General features: G+C 47.4%; 1 protein-coding gene across 4 annotated transcripts; it reads left to right on the top strand.

Moving 5' to 3' along the window:
• Positions 1-1,384: 1,384 nt before the first annotated feature.
• Positions 1,385-15,825, top strand: LOC146422731 (ribonucleoprotein PTB-binding 1-like). 4 transcript variants are annotated; one of them, XM_085045831.1, is made up of 14 exons: positions 1,387-1,793; positions 3,445-3,511; positions 4,940-5,409; positions 7,221-7,412; positions 8,302-8,419; positions 8,510-8,601; positions 9,572-9,668; positions 10,179-10,426; positions 11,122-11,200; positions 11,394-11,497; positions 12,146-12,229; positions 12,715-12,825; positions 13,711-13,776; positions 15,677-15,825. In XM_085045831.1, the coding sequence occupies exons 1-14, from the start codon at positions 1,581-1,583 to the stop codon at positions 15,821-15,823; spliced, it is 2,088 nt and encodes a 695-aa protein (XP_084901957.1). In that variant the 5' UTR covers positions 1,387-1,580; the 3' UTR covers positions 15,824-15,825. The 4 variants fall into 4 exon arrangements, with proteins under 4 accessions (XP_084901959.1, XP_084901957.1, XP_084901955.1 ...); XM_085045829.1 differs by having other exon boundaries at positions 8,507-8,601; XM_085045830.1 differs by having other exon boundaries at positions 1,389-1,793; positions 8,507-8,601; positions 12,149-12,229.
• The last annotated feature ends 797 nt before the right edge of the window (positions 15,826-16,622 follow it).

The following is a 16,622-nucleotide window of genomic DNA, read 5'->3' as shown; positions in this document are numbered from 1 at the left end:
TAAGGTCTCGAAAGGGTATTTAAGGTCTCTATAGGGATGGTTTGGGGTCTCTATAGGATATTTGGGGTCTCTATAGGATGTTTAAAGTCTCTGTAGGATCTTTCAGGTCTCTATAGGATGTTTCAGGTCTCTATAGGATATTTAAGATCTCTATAAGGTGTTTAAGGTTTCTGTAGGATGTTTAATGTCTCTCTAGGATCTTTCAGGTCTCCATAAGGTGTTTCAGGTCTCTATGGGATGGTTAAGGTCCCTGTAGGGATGGTTTGGGGTCTCTGTAGGATCTTTCAGGTTCTCTATATGGTGTTTAATATCTCTATAGGATGTTTAAGTTCTCTATAGGGTGTTTAAAGTCTCTATAGCATAGTTAAAGTCCCTGTAAGGTGTTTAAAGTCTCTAGGGGATTTTAGGATTCTCTATGGGATGTTTCAGGTCCCTATAGGGTGTTTAATGTCTCTACAGGGATGGTTTGGGGTCTCTGTAGGGGATTTTAGGTCTCTATAGGATGTTTGGGGTCTCTGTAGGATGTTTGGGGTCTCTCTAGGATGTTTAAAGTCTCTATAGGATCTTTCAGGTCTCTATAAGGTGTTTCAGGTCTCTATAGGAGGTTTAAGGTCTCTATGGGATGTTTAAGGTCACCATAGGGTGTTTAAGGTTCTCTATAAGGTGTTTAAATTCTCTCTAGGGGATTTTAGGATACTCTATAGGGTGTTTAAGGTCTCTATGGGATGTTTCAGGTCTCTATAGGATGTTTGGGGTCTCTAAAGGGATGTTTAAAGTCTCTATAGGTGTTTCATGTCTCCATAAGGTGTTTAAGGGTCTCTATAAGGTATTTAAAGTCCCTATAAGGTGTTCAATGTCTCTCTAGGATGTTTAAATTCTCTCTAGAGGATTTTAGGATTCTCTATAGGGTGTTTAAGATCTCTATAGGATGGTTTAAGGTCTCTTTAAGGTGTTTAAATTCTCTAGGATGGTTAAATTCTCTATAGGGGATTTTAAGATTCTCTACAGGGATGGTTTGGGGTCTCTGTAGGGGATTTTAGGTCTCCATAGGATGGTTTGGGGTCTCTATGGGATGTTTAAGGTCACTACAGGATGGTTTAATGTCTCTATAAGGTGTTTAAATTCTCTCCAGGGGATTTTAGGATTCTCCATAGGATGTTTAAGGTCTCTAAAGGGATGGTTCAAGTCTCTCTAGGGGATTTTAGGATTCTCTCTAGGGTGTTTCAGGTCTCTACAGGTGTTCAAGGTCTCTACGGGATGGTTTAAAGTCTCTTTAAGGTGTTTAAATTCTCTCGGATGGTTAAATTCCCTTTAGGGGATTTTAGGATTCTCTATAGGGATGTTTGGGGATCGAAGGTCTGACGGAACCAACCAATCGCAGCCCGCCATCTTAGGGCTCGCCCTCCGCCGCCCAATCCCAGCCGCGGACACAACCAACCCGCCCTCCCGCCCAATCCCAGCCGCTGTCTCATCCGCCGTGTTTTCCCTCACCGCCCAATCCCCGCCGCCGATACTCCGGGGGAAGCTCTCCTCCAATCAGCGGGCGGCTTGTTGGCGCGGCGGGCGGCGGCGGGGCCGGTATGGCGGCGGCGGTGTCGGTGAGCGGAGCCGGGCCTGGCGCCGGGCCTGCTGCCGGGACGGAGCCTCCGGCCGGGCCGGGCCGCGCTCCCGAGGAGGAGCTGCCGCCGCTGGACGCCGCCGAGGTGCGGAGCCGCCTGGAGCACAGCGCGCGGCAGTTCCGCAACCGGCGGAAGGTGCTGATCCGCGGCTTACCGGCGGACGTGAGCAACCAGGTGAGCGGAGCGGGGAGCGGGAGGGGAACGGGAGTGCGGCGGTGAGGGCGGGAACGGCACCGGGAGTGGGCTGAGAGGGGAGCGGGAGCGGGAGCGGGGCTGAGCCGGGAGAGCGGAGCGGGATAACGGACCGGGATAACTGAGCGGGATAACGGAGCGGGATAACGGGCTGAGCCGGGAGAGCGGAGAGGGAGAGCGGAGCGGGATAGCGGAGCGGGAGAACTGACCGGGATAGCTGACCGGGAGAACGGCCTGGGAGAGCGGGCTGGAGTGGGATAACTGACCGGGATAACGGGCTGGAGCGGGATAACGGGCTGAGCCGGTAGAGCTGATCCCGGGAGAACTGACCGGGATAACGGGCTGGGATAACGGGCTGGAGCGGGAGAACGGAGCGGGATAACGGGCTGAGGCGGTAGAGCTGATCCCGGGAGAACGGGAGAACTGAGCGGGATAACGGGCTGGGATAGCGAAGCGGGAGAACGGGCTGGAGCGGGAGAACGGAGCGGAATGACTGTCCAGGATAACGGACCGGGATAGCGGGCTGGGATTGACCGGGATAACGGGCTGGGATAACGGGATAACCGATGGGGATAACGGCTGCCCTTGGATGCTGGGAATGCAGAGAGCGAGATCCCGAGAGTGACTGGGATTGATTGGGATTTGGGATTTGGGATTTGGGATTTGGTTCTCCCCGAGCTCCTGAGCTCCATCCCGACCTTCCCTCTCTCTCTCTCTCTCTCCACATCCCAAATCCCCAAAAGCTTCTCCTGCAATCGCCAAATCCCAAAGGCTGCAATTCCCAGACAACCTCCGACTGGCTGTGTTTTCCTTTTTCTCTTTTTTTTTCCCCTTTTTTTCCCCTTTTTTTCCCCTTTTTTTTCCATTTTTCCCTTTTTTTCCCCTTTTTTCCCTTTTCCCTTGTCCCCGTTTCCCTTTTTTCCCCCTTTTTTTTTTCCTTTTTTTCCTTTTTTTCCCTTTTTTCCCTTTTTTTCCCTTTTTTTCCCTTTTTTCCCCTTTTCCCTTTTTTCCCTTCTTTTCCCTTTTTTCCCTTTTTTCCCCTTCTTTTTTTCCCTTTTTCCCCTTCTTTCTTTTCCCCTTTTTCCCTTCTTTTATTCCCTTTTTTTCCTTTTTTACTTTTTTTTACTTTTTTCCTTTTTTTCTCTTTTTTCCTTTTTTCTCCTTTTTTTCCCTTTTTCTTTTCCCTTTTTTCCCCTTTTCCCCTTTTCCCCTTTTTCCATTTTTCCCTTTTTTCCCTTTCCCCTTTTTCCCCTTTTTCCCTTTTTTCCCCTTTTTCCCTTTCCTTTTTCCCAGGGACACTGGCAGGGGACAGGGCAGTTCCTCCTTGTTTTCATATTTAAATTCCTACTGAAATTCCACCACTTTTGTTTTGTTTGTTTTGGTTTTTTGGGGGTTTTTTTTTGTTTGTTTTTTGTTTTTTTTTTTTTTGTTTGTTTTTTGTGGGTTTGTGATTTTTTATTTCTGTTTTTGGGGGTTTTTTTGCTTGCTTTTAGTTTTGTTTTGTGGGTTTTTTTGGGGTTTTTTTTTTTTGTTTGTTTGTTTCTTTTTGATTTTGGGGTTTTTTGGTTTAAATTTCTTCCCCAACCTCCTCATCCCAAACCTCATTCCCACAGCAATCTCTCTGTTTCCCCAGGATGTCCACGAGCTGCTGAAGGACTATGAGCTCAAATACTGCTTCGTGGACAAATACAAAGGGACAGGTGAGGAATTCCAGAATTCTGGGAGTTTTTTCTCCCTGACTCCTTAAAAATAAACAACTTTTCCAGTTCCCTCCCCAGCCCCACCCAGGGATGCTTTTCCACCCCAAATCCTGTATTTTCCTGAGATTTCCTTTCCCAAGTTCCTCCTTTCCAAGCTCCTCCAGGGATCTTTTCCCATTCCAAACCCTCTTTTCCAGGAATCCTTTCCTTTTGCAAACCTCCTTTTCCCAGGGAAATTTCCCCTTTCCAACCTCCTTTTCCCAGGGAAATTTCCCCTTTCCAACCTCCTTTTCCCAGGGAAATTTCCCCTTTCCAACCTCCTTTTTCCAGGGAAATTTCCCCTTTCCAACCTCCTTTTTCCAGGGAAATTTCCCCTTTCCAACCCTTTTTTTTCCAGGAAGTTCCCTTTTTCCAACCCCTCTTTCTCCAGGGATCCTTTCCTTTTCCAAACTTCCTTTTTCCAGGAATTCTTCCCCTTTCCAACTCCTCCCAGTGAAGTTTCCCTTTTCCAACCCTCTTTTTCCAGGAATCCTTTGCCTTTTCCAACTACTCTTTCTCCAGGAATCCTTTCCCTTTCCAATCCCCCTTTTTCCAGGGAAATTTTCCCTTTCCAAACCTCCTTTTCCCAGGAATTCTTCCCCTTTCCAACTCCTCTTTTTCCACTGAAGTTTCCCTTTTCCAACCACCCTTTTTCCAGGAATTTTTTCCCCTTTTCCAGCCACTCTTTCTCCAGGAATCTTTCCATTTCCAACCCTCTTCTTCCAGGGATCCTTTCCTTTTCCAAATCCCCTTTCTCCAGGGAAATTTCCCCTTTCCAACCCCCCTTTTTCCAGGAATTCTTCCATTTCCAATCCCCGTTTTTCCAGGGAAGTTTCCCCTTTCCAACCTCCATTTCTCCAGGAATCCTTTCCTTTTCCAACCCCCCTTTCTCCAGGGAAATTTCCCCTTCCCAACCCCTTTGCCCCCCTAATCCCAACCCTCCAAAATCCACCTCCAACCTCTCCTCTCCTCCTCCTCCTCAGCCTTCATCACCCTTCTCAACGCCGACCAGGCAGACTCAGCCATCTGGCAGTTCCATAGCTCCAGTAACCCTGTCTCCATGAATCCATTCCTTTTCCAAATCCCCTTTTTCCAGGGAAATTTCCCCTTTCCAACCCTGCTTTTTCCAGGAATTCTTCCATTTCCAGCCCCTGTTTTTCCAGGGAAATTTCCCCTTTCCAACCTCTGTTTCTCCACGAATACTTCTCTTTTCCAAATCTCCTTTCTCCAGGGAAATTTCCCCTTTCCAACCTCCTTTCTCCAGGGAAGTTTCCCCTTTCCAACCCCTTTCCCCCCTAATCCCAACCCCTCAAAAATCCATATCCAACCCTCCCCACCTCCAACCACACGCAACCTCTCTCCACCTCTCCTCCTCCTCCTCCTCCTCAGCCTTCATCACGCTCCTCAACGCGGAGCAGGCAGACTCGGCCATCCGGCAGTTCCACGGCTCCAAGCTCCGCGACAGGGAGCTCCGCGTGCAGCTGCAGCCCACGGACGCCGTGCTCTGCGTGGCCAACCTGCCGCGCCTCCTCACGCAGCAGCAGTTCGAGGAGCTCGTCCGGCCCTTCGGCAACCTGGAGCGCTGCTTCCTGGTGTACAGCCGCGCCTCGGGGCACTCCAAGGGCTACGGCTTCGTGGAGTTCATGAAGAAGGACTCGGCGGCCAGGGCCAAGTCGGAGCTGCTGGGCAGGCAGCTGGGCACCCGGGCGCTGTACGTGCACTGGACGGACGCCTCGCAGCTGGGCGCGGAGCTGCTGCACTCGCGCTGCCTCTGCGTGGACAAACTGCCGCACGGCTTCGCCGACGCCGAGCAGCTCCGCAGGGTGGCGGCCGAGACGTGCGCGCCCACCTTCTGCCAGGTGGGGTTTGGGGTTTGGGGTTTGGGGCTGGGGACAGGGAGATGGGGTTTGGGGCAGGGAGATGGGGTTTGGGTTTGGGGTTGGGAGATGGGGTTTGGGGTTTGGGGTCAGGGAGATGGGGTTTGGGGAGATGGGGTTTGGGTTTGGGGTTGGGAGATGGGGTTTGGGGAGATGGGGTTTGGGGTTGGGGACAGGGAGGGGGTTTGGGGTCAGGGAGGGGTTTGGGGTTTAGGGTGAGGAGATGGGGTTTGGGATTTTGGTTTGGGGTGAGGGAGATGGGGTTTGGGTTTGGGGCTGGGAAGATGGGGTTTTGGGGTTTGGGAGATGGGGTTTGGGGCAGGGAGATGGGGTTTGGGGTTGGGAGATGGGGTTTAGGGTTGGGGTTTGGGAGATGGGGTTTGGGGTTGGGAGATGGGGTTTGGGGTTGGGAGATGGGGTTTGGGGTTTGGGGTCAGGGAGGGTCTTGGGAGGGTTTTGGGGGTGAGGGAGATGGGGTTTGGGGACAGGGAGTTGGGGTTAGGGGCAGGGAGCTGGGGTTTGGGAGATGGGGTTTGGGGTCAGGGAGATGGGGTTTGGGATTTGGGAGTTGGAGTTGGCCTTGGGGGTGAGGAAGCTGGGATTTGGGGTTTTGGGGGCAGGGAGATGGGGTTTGGGGTTTGGGGGCAGGAGATGGGATTTGGGATTTGGGGACAGGGAGATGGGGTTTGGGGTTTGGGACAGGGAGATGGGGTTTGGGGGCAGGGAGTTGGGGTTTGGGGAGATGGGGTTTGGGATCAGGGAGGGTCTTGGGAGGGGTTTGGGGTTGGGATGAGGAGCTGGGGTTTGGGGTTTGGGGTCAGGGAGCTGGGGTTTGGGGTGAGGGAGGGGTGTGGGGTGAGGGATTTGGGGACAGGGAGAAGGGGTTTGGGGTCAGGGAGGGTCTTGGGAGGGTTTTGGGGTGAGGGAGATGGGGTTTGGGGTGAGGGAGCTGGGGTTTGGGATTTGGGAGTTGGAGTTGGGGTTTGGGGTGAAGAAGCTGGGATTTGGGGTTTGGGGTGAGGGAGGGGTGTGGGGTGAGGGATTTGGGGTCAGGGAGATGGGGTTTGGGGTCAGGGAGTTGGGGTTAGGGAGTTGGGAGTTGGGGTTAGGGAGTTGGGGTTTGGGGTGAGGAAGCTGGGATTTGGGGTTTGGGGTCAGGGAGGGGTTTGGGGATTTGGGAGAGTTTTGGGTTTGCGGAGAATGGAAGGATTTGGGAGTTGGAAGGGCTTTGGGGATGGAGGAGGGATTTGGAGATCTGGGAGAGGTTTGGGGATTTGGGAGGTGTTTGGGGTCAGAGAAGGATTTAAGGATGGAAGATGGATATGGGGATGGAGGAAGGATTTAGGAAAGGAGGTTGGATTTGGAGATGGGGAAGAGATTTAGGAAGACTGGAGAGATTTGGAGATGAGGGATGGATTTGGGGATGAGGGAAGGATTTAGAGACGGTGGAAGGATTTAGGGATGGAGGAGGAATTTAGGAAGAGCAATTTGGAGATGAAGGCTGTGGGTTTGTGCTGGATTTGGGTGTCTGGGATGGATTTTCCCCTCGTTCCCAGCTGGATTTGGGTGTCTGGGATACATTTTCCCCTTTCCCTGTTCCCAGCTGGATTTGGATGTCAGTGATGCATTTTCCCCCTTTCCCTATTCCCAGCTGGATTTGGGTGTCAGGGATACATTTTTCCCTATTCCCAGCTGGATTTGGGTGTCTGGGATGGACTTTTCCCCCTTTTCCCTGTCCTCAGCTGGATTTGGATGTCAGTGATACATTTTCCCTCTTTCCCCCTCATCCCCAGCTGGCCTACGGGCAGGACGGGCAGCTCAAGGGCTTTGCTGTGCTGGAGTTTGAGTCCCCCGAGGAGGCTGAGCGAGTCCAGCAGGCCATGGATGGATTTCCCCTGGCTGGGAATCACATCCGAGTTTCCTTCTGCGCCCCTGGGCCGCCCGGCAGGAGCATGCTGGCTGCGCTCATCGCCGCCCAGGCCACGGTGAGCCTGCTCTTCATCCTCCTCCTCATCATCACCTTCATGCTCTTCAGCATGTTTATCCTCATATTTATCTTCATCCTCAGCTTCGTTCTCATTCTCCATGCTCGTCCTCATCCTTATCCTCGTTCTCGTCCTCATCCTTATCTTTACTCTCATCCTAATCCTCATCTTCGTCCTCATTCTCCATTCTCATTTTCATCCTCATCTTCATCCTCATCCTCATTCTTCATCCTCATCCTGTTCCTCATCTTCATTCTCATTCTCATCCTTTTTCTCATCCTCATTCTTCATCCTCATCATGTTCCTCATTTTCATCCTCATCCTGATCCTCATCTTCATTCTCCATTTTCATTCTCATTTTCATCCTCATCTTCATCCTCTTTTTCATCCTCATTCTCCATCCTCATCCTCATCCCCAGACTCATTCTCATCCTCACCCTCATCTTCCTCCTCTTCATTTTCCATCCTCATCCTCATTCTCATTCTAGTCTTTATCCTCACCTTCATCTTCATCCTCATCTTCATCCTCATTTCCATCCTCATTTTCATCTTCATCCTCCTCCTCCTCCTGCCCTTCCCAACCTCGCCAGTCCTGCTCAGGACATTCCCCACGGAGCAGCAATCTGTAGCTCTCCTTCCCAGGCCCAAAAATTCCCTTTTCTGACCCAAAACTCTGCCCAGGTTCCGGCAGGGTGGAACAAATTCCTGTGAAATTCCCAGCAGGAATGCTGCTGGTTGCCAAAATCACTCTGTGCTGGGAGGGAGGGCTGATCTCCCTGATCTTTGGGAATTGGGATCATCCTGGGAACGGTTCCAGGAGCAAAACCCCAAACCCCCTCCGTTTTCCTGCTAAACCATCCCTTTTCCCTGCTTTTCCCACTTTTCCAAGGCTCTGAACCGTGGGAAGGGACTCCTCCCCGAGCCCAACATCCTGCAGATCCTCACCAGCCTGGGCAACCCTGCCTCCCTGCAGCTCCTGCTCAACCCTCTGCTCCACGGCAAGCAGGGTAAGCTGGGGAAAAATTCCAGAGGGAAATTCCAGAGTTTGTCCTCTTCCTGCCACTCCTGGAGCTTCCTCTGCCTCCTCTCCCCAGCAGGAATTCTGGGCGCTGCTCCCTCCCTGCCCCTGGTCACCAACCCGGCTCTGTCCACGGCTCTGCTCCAGCTGGCGCTGCACAGCCCGGCACAGGTAGGCTGCAGTTCCATGGAACTCCCTGGGATTCCCTGGAATTCCCACTGGGATGCAGGAATTCCCTGGAATTCCCTGGAGTTTCCACAGGGATCCAGGAATTCCCACAGGGATCCCAGGTAGGCTGCAGTTCCATGGAATACCCACTGGGATGCAGGAATTCCCTGGAATTCCCTGCAACTCCCACGGGGATCCAGGAATTCCCACAGGGAATCCCAGGTAGGCTGGAGTTCCCTGCAATTCCCACAGGGATCCCAGAATTCCCTGGAATTCTCTGGAATTCCCACAGGGATCCTGGAGTTTCCACAGGGAATCCCAGGTAGGCTGGAATTCCCTGGAATTCCCACTGGGATCCCAGAGTTCCCACAGAGATCCAAGAATTCCCACAGGGATCCTGGAATTCCCTGGAATTCCCTGGAGTTTCCACAAGGAATCCAGGAATTCCCACAGGGATGCAGGAATTCCCACAGAGATCCAGGAATTCCCACACTGATTTCGAGCTCAGGGTCTCCAGGCTCTTTCCCAGCTTTTCTCCTCACCAGGAATTCCCAAATCTGTGTTTTTCCAGAGCAAAAAGAGGAGTTCAATCTTCCCTGCTGCACTTCCCAAACCTCTTCCCGTTTGGCTTTTCCCTCTTTTTGAGTGTTTTTCCCGATTTTCCAGCCTTTCTCCCTGTTCCTGCAGCCCCCAGAAGGCATTTTTTTGGGAATTCCCAGTTCCCACAGCCCCAGGTTTGGGTCCAACAAGGAGAACCAAACCCTTTTTCCATCCCAGTCATCCCAGTAATGCTGCACTGGGAAAAGTTGGGAAAAAGGGGTGGGAAAAGAGATCCCCAATCCCTCCTGGCATCCCTGGATGGCTCTGGAATTCCACCATTTGGAGTTTTTCTGGTGCCTTTGGAGCTTTTCTCCGCCATCCCAAAGTTCCCATGGACAATTCCAGGTGTTTTTTCCTCTTTTTCCTCTTCCAGAAACCAGGAATTCTGGGCGACTCCCCGCTGAGCGCTCTGGCTCTGGCCAGCGCCCCAGCCCAGCCCCCTGGGAAGCTCCTGGGGGAAATTCCCTCAGGTAAACCCGGAATTTCGGCACACCTGGGCCTGGGGACGAGGGGATTTCCCCCTGGAATGGGATTTTGGGGATGGGAAAGCTCTGTGGGGAGGGATGGAGGGAGCTGGGGTTGGGTTTTCCAGGTGGGAAAAGGAGGATTTGGGTGGGAAAAGGGAAATTCAGGAGGGAAAAGGAGGATTTGGGTGGGAAAAGGGAAATTCAGGAGGGAAAAGGGGGATTTGGGTGGGAAAAGGGAAATTCAAGTGGGAAAAGGAGGATTCAGGTGGGAAAAGGGAAATTCAGGTGGGAAAAGGTGGATCCAGGTTGGAAAAAGCAGATCCAGGTTTCCTCATTTCCCCCCAAACCACTTCCCTCATATTTTCCCCTTCATTTCAAGCACTTTCCCTGTTCTTTCAGAGCTCCTGCAGCCCCAAAAATGCATTTTTTTGGGGGGAATTCCCCCAAAACCCCTTCTGGGAATTCCCCCAACCCCAAACTCAGGAAAACCCAACCCCAATTTCCGTTTTCCAGGTGGTCCCTTGGCGGGTGACATGGCCCAGGGCCACGGCAAGTCCCCAATTCTGCCCTCTGGCCACGTGGCTCTGGCGTCCTTCCTGGCCCAGGTGGGCTCAGAGCGGGAAAAGGCAGCGCTGGGAGCAGCAGGAGCAGCCTCGGGGTTGGGATCAGCACTGGGATCGGGATTGGGGTCGGGATTGGGGTCAGCACTGGGAGCTGTTCCCAAATCCAAGCAGGGCGAGAGCACAGCTGGAGCTGCCGCGGTGAGGAGCGACGGATTTTGGGGTGGGAATTGGGATTTTGGGGTGGGAAACCCGAATTCTGGGGTGGGATCCTTGAATTCTGGGGTGGGAATCCAAAATTCTGGCATGGGATCCTCAAATTCCAGGGTGGGAATCCAAATTCTGGGGTGGGAAACCCGAATTCTGGGGTGGGAAACCCGAATTTTGGGGTGGGAAACCCGAATTTTGGGGTGGGATCTTAAAATTCTGGGGTGGGAACTCCAAATTCTGGGGTGGGAAACCCGAATTCTGGGGTGGGATCTTCAAATTCTGGGATGAGAACCTCGAATTCTGGGGTGGGAACTCCAAATTTTGGGGTGGGATCTTAAAATTTTGGGGTGGGAACTCCAAATTCTGGCATGGGATCCACGAATTCCAGGGTGGGATCTCCAAATTTTGGGGTGGGAATCCAAAATTTCGGGATGGGAACCCAAATTCTGGGATGGGATCCTCAAATTTTGGGATGGGACCCTCAAATTCCAGCATGGGATCTCCAAATTCTGGGATGGGATCTCCAAATTCTGGGATGGGAAACCCAAATTTTGGGAGCTCCCTGCAGCCCCCAGATTCCCCCAAACCTCTCCAGGACCCCCAAATCCCTCTGAAATTCCCCCAAACCCTTCTTGACCTCCTCCAGGACCCCCAAAAAACCCAAAAATCCCCAAAATCCCCCGCAGGTCTCTCTCCTAGGTGAGCCCCCCAAAGATCTGAAGATTCCTCTCAATCCTTACCTGAACCTCCAGAGCCTCCTGCCAGGTAAGCTCCAAAAAATCCCTTTTATTTTGGGAATTTCCCCATTTTTTGGGGGGGAATTTCCCCTTTTTTTTGGGAATTTCCCCTTTTTTTTGGGGAATTTCCCCATTTTTTGGGGGGAATTTCCCCATTTTTTGGGGAATTTCCCCATTTTTGGGTGGATTTCCCTGTTTTGAACCAATCCCTGATCTCCCAGGAAAAGGATTTAAGGGCAAACCTGGAGTTTTGGGGACCCCCAGGCTCCCCCCTGCTGACCCCCTGCTCCCCCAGCCCGACGCCTTCGCCTTGGAATTCCAGCCGGTGAGGAATTTTGGGATGAAAATTGGATTTTTTGGGTTTTTTTACACCCCAAACTCCCTTTTTTTCACAGGAATTGAGGTGAAAAAAACCCCAAAATCCTCGTTTTCCAAAAAAATTTGGGGATTTTTCCTCTCTAACTCCTCATTTTCCATGGGAATTTGGAATTTTCCCCGGAAATTTGGGATTCCCCCCCCAGCTCCTCATTTCCCCCAGGAATTTGGGATTTTCCATCCTCTAATCCCTCATTTTCCCCAAAAATTTGGGGTTTTTCCCCCTCTAACCCTTATTTTCCCCGGGAATTTGGGAATTTCCCCCCAAACTCCTCATTTTCCCCAAAAATTTGGGGATTTCTCCTCTCTAACTCCTCATTTTCCATTGGAATTTGGGATTTTCCATGAGAATTTGGGATTCTCCATCTTCTAACCCTCATTTTCCCCCAAAATTTGAGATTTTTCCTCCTCTAATCCTCATTTTCCGCAGGAATTTGAGATTTTTCCCATCTCTAACCCCTCACTTTCCCCAAAAATTTGGGATTTTCCCTCCTCTAACTCTCATTTTCCCCAAAAATTTGGGGAGTTCTCCTCTCTAACCCCTCATTTTCCCCCAAAATTTGGGGATTTCCCCTTCCAACCACCCCGATTCCCCCAGCAGGATTTGGGATCTCGGATTTTCCCCCAAACCCGAGAGCACTGCAGCTCCATCCTGGGCAGCTTCGGTCCCAGCAGGCACAAGGTAACAACTCCTCTGGTTTGGGGGGCAGTGGGGCATTTCCAGCCCAGTTTGGGGGCAATGGGGCATTTCTGGGGGGCAATGGGGCATTTCTGGGGGGCAATGGGGCATTTCTGGGGGGCAATGGGGCATTTCCAGCCCCTATTTTGGGGGCACAATGGGGCATTTCCAGCCCCAGTTTTGGTTTTTGGGGGGCACTGGGGTATTTCCAGCCCCTATTTTGGGGGCAATGGGGCATTTCCAGCCCCTGTTTTGGTTTTTTGGGGGCACTGGGGTATTTCCAGCCCCTATTTTGGGGGCAATGGGGCATTTCCAGCCCCTATTCAGTTTTTGGGGCACAATGGGGCATTTCCAGCCCCTATTTGGGGCACAGTGGGGTATTTCCAGCCCCTATTTTGGGGCAATGGGGCATTTCCAGCCCCAGTTTTGGTTTTTGGGGGGCACTGGGGTATTTCCAGCCCCTCCCCAGCCCTGTGCTCTCCCTGCAGGCTGACAGGAGCACTTTGGCACCTCCAGCTCCTCCCTTCCTCTCAGGATCTCCCAATTCCTACTTCACCAGTGGCCTCCAGGCTGGGCTGCAGCAGAGCCACCTCAGCAAGGTCAGACATTCCCCCAAAAATGCCCCAAAAATGCCCCAAAAATTCCCCAAAAATCCCCCAAAAATTCCCCCAAAAATGCCCCAAAAATTCCCAAAATTCAAAAAAATTCCCCCAAAAATTCCCCCAAAAATGCCCCAAAATTCCCCCAAAAATTCCCCAAAAAATCCCCACAAATTCCCCCAAAATTCCCCCAAAAATTCCCCAAATTCCCCAAAAAAATTCCACAAAATTCCCCAAAAAAATTCCCCCAAAGTTCTCCAAAAATTCCCAAAAATCCCCCAAATTCCCCAAAAATTCCCCCAAAATTCCCCAATTGCATCCCCTTTTTCCCTTAAATCCCCACATTCCCCAATTTCATTCCCTTTATTTCCTTAAATCCCCAAATTCCCCAATTCCATGCCCTTTATTTCCCTTAAATGCCTAAATTTTTATCCCAAACCTCCCAACTTTTCCCTTAAATCCCTAAATTTCCATCCCAAACCTCCAATTTTTTCCTTCAAATACCTCATTTTTTACCCCAAACCTCCCATTTTTCCCTAAATCCCTAAATTCCCATCCCAAACTTCCAATTTTTCCCTTAAATCCCTGGATTTTCATCCCAAACCTCAAATTTTCACTTAATCCCTAAATTTCCATCCCAAACCTCCCTTTTTTCCCCTAAATCCCTACATTCCCATCCCAAACCTCCAATTTTTCCCTTAAATCCCTAAATTTTCATCCCAAACCTCCAATTTTTTCCTTCAAATATCTCCATTTTCCCCCAAATCCCTGATTTTCCCCAAATCTCCATTTTTCCCCAAATCCTGATTTTCCCCAAATCCTGATTTTCCCCAAATCCCTGATTTCCCCCCAAAATCTCCATTTTTTCCCCAAATTTCCCTGCAGCCCGTTGGGATCTCGCCGAGCTCTGACTCCATCCTCACCTTGGCTCCTCCAAACTCTCACCTGAAGGTACCAAAAACCCCCAAATTCCCCCAAAACCCCACAGGAACTCCATAAAAATTCATATTTTCATTTTCCAAACCTCCCCAAATCCTCCCTGAAATACCACCAGGAACTCCATAAAGGAATAATTTTTATATTTATATTTGTAAATATATATTTATATATTTATTTCTACAAAACAATAAATATATACATATTTATATATAAATATTTATAGAAATAAATCTATATATGTATATATTTATAAATATTTTATATTTATAAAATTTATTTGTATTTATATTTATACAAATATATATTTATTACATTATTTATATATATTTATTTCCATTTCAATTATAAAAAAAGAATAATTTCCTTTCCCAAACCTCCCCAAATCCTCCCTAAACACAAATCCCATTTTTCTCTTGGCAAAGCCCACAGGAATCTCCCTAAAAATGAATAATTTTTTATATTACTTATAAATAAATAAATATATATATATATATATGATACATATATTTATAAATATTTTATATTGATAAAATTTATTTATATTTATACTATTTTTATGAAAACATATTTATTTCTTATTATATTTATATATATTTATTTCTATTTCAATTATAAAAAATTCATCATTTCCTTTCCCAAACCTCCCTAAAAAAAATCCATATTTTCCTTTTCCATAGCCCCACCAGGACCTTCCTAAAAATCAATATTTCCATTTTCCAAAAACCCCCAAATCCTCCCTCAAAACCCCACTGCCACCTCCCTAAAAAATGAATAATTTTTAATATTATTTATAAATACATATTTATATATTTCTATGTATTTTATGTTTAAAAAATTTATTCATATTTCCATTATTTATACAAAAATACATCTATTTATTATTACATTTATTTATATATTAATTATAAAAAATTAATAATTTCCTTTCCCAAACCTCCCCAAATCCTCCCTAAACACAAATCCCATTTTTCTCTTTGGCAAACCCCACGGGAACCTCCCAAAAATGAATAATTTTTATATTACTTATAAACAAATATATATATATATATATGATACATATATTTATAAATATTTTATATTGATAAAATTTATTTATATTTATACTATTTTTATGAAAACATATTTATTTCTTATTATATTTATATATATTTATTTCTATTTCAATTATCAAAAATTCATCATTTCCTTTCCCAAATCTCCCTAAAAAAATCCCATTTTTCTTTTCAAAAGCCCCACCAGGACCTTCCTAAATCTGAATATTTCCATTTTCCAACATCCCCAAATCCTCCCTCAAAACCCCACTGACACCTCCCTAAAATATGAATAATTTTTAATATTATTTATAAATACATATTTATATAATTCTATGTATTTTATGTTTAAAAAATTTATTCATATTTCCATTATTTATACAAAAATAGATCTATTTATTATTACATTTATTTATATATTAATTATAAAAAATGAATAATTTCCTTTCCCAAACCTCCCCAAATCCTCCCTAAACACAAATCCCATTTTTCCCTTGGCAAACCCCACAGGAACCTCCCTAAAAATCAATATTTCCAATTTCCAAAAACCCCCAAATCCTCCCTCAAAACCCCACGGGAACCTCCCTAAAAAATCCATATTTTTTTGTGTTACTTATAAATAAATAAATATATATATATATATATATAAATATAAATATATATATATATAATATATATATTTATAAGTATTTTATATTGATAAAATTTATTCATATTTCTATTATTTATACGAAAATATATCTATTTATTATTACATTTATTTCCATTTCAATTACAAAAAATTCATCATTTCCTTTCCCAAACCTCCCTAAAAACAAATCCATATTTTCCTTTTCCAAAGCCCCACAGGAATCTCCCTAAATCTGATTTTCTCTCTCCAGACACCTCTGGGTGGCCAAAAACGAGTTTTCTCGCAGCTGCTGCCGTCGCCCGAGCCGAGCCCCGAGGGCTGCTATGTGGGACAGCACTCGCAGGGGCTGGGGGGACACTATGCCGACTCGTACCTCAAGAGAAAGAGGATCTTCTAGGGGAATAAATGGGGAAAAAAGAGAGTTTAGGGGGAAAAATGGGAGTTTGGGGGGGGAAAATTGAGGTTTGAGGGGGAAAAATTGAGATTTTTAGGGGAAAAAAATGGGATTTGAGGGGAAAAGATTGAGGTTTGAGGGGAAAAAATGGGATTTGAGGGGAAATAATGAGCGTTTAGGGGGAAAAAAAGAGATTTTAGGGAAAAACATTGAGAGTTTGGGGGGGAAAAATTGAGATTTTAGGGGAAAAATGAGGTTTGAGGGGGAAAAAGAGATTTTAGGGAAAAATTGAGAGTTTGGGGGAAAAATTGAGGTTTTAGGGGAAAAATGGAGATTTTTAGGGGAAAAATGGAGATTTTAGGGGAAAAAATGGAGATTTTAGGGGAAAAATGGAGATTTTAGGGAGAAAATTGAGATTTTAGGGGAAAAAATGAGAGTTTGGGGGGAAAAAATGAGATTTTAGGGGGAAAAGTGGAGATTTAGGGAAAAATGGAGATTTTAGGGAAAAAATTGAGATTTTAGGGGGAAAATTGAGATTTTAGGGGGGAAAATTGAGATTTTAGGGGGGAAAATGGAGATTTTAGGGAAAAAATGGAGATTTGAGGGGAAAAATGGAGATTTTAGGGGGAAAAAATGGAGATTTGAGGGGAAAAATTGAGATTTTAGGGGGAAAAAATGGAGATTTTAGGGGAAAAATTGAGATTTTAGGGGAAAAATGAGATTTTAGGGGAAATCACCCCAAACTCTCCCCACCCTGTAAATGTTGTACAAACCCAGGTTGGTTTTGCTTTATTTTTGTAAT

The sequence above is a fragment of the Lichenostomus cassidix genome, unplaced genomic scaffold (assembly GCF_008360975.1).
Source record: "Lichenostomus cassidix isolate B80296 unplaced genomic scaffold, HeHo_3.0 HiC_scaffold_39, whole genome shotgun sequence".
Taxonomy (NCBI): Eukaryota; Metazoa; Chordata; class Aves; order Passeriformes; family Meliphagidae; genus Lichenostomus; species Lichenostomus cassidix.
The sequence above is the reverse complement of the archived record's forward strand: the minus strand, read 5'-3'. Positions and strand labels throughout refer to the sequence as shown.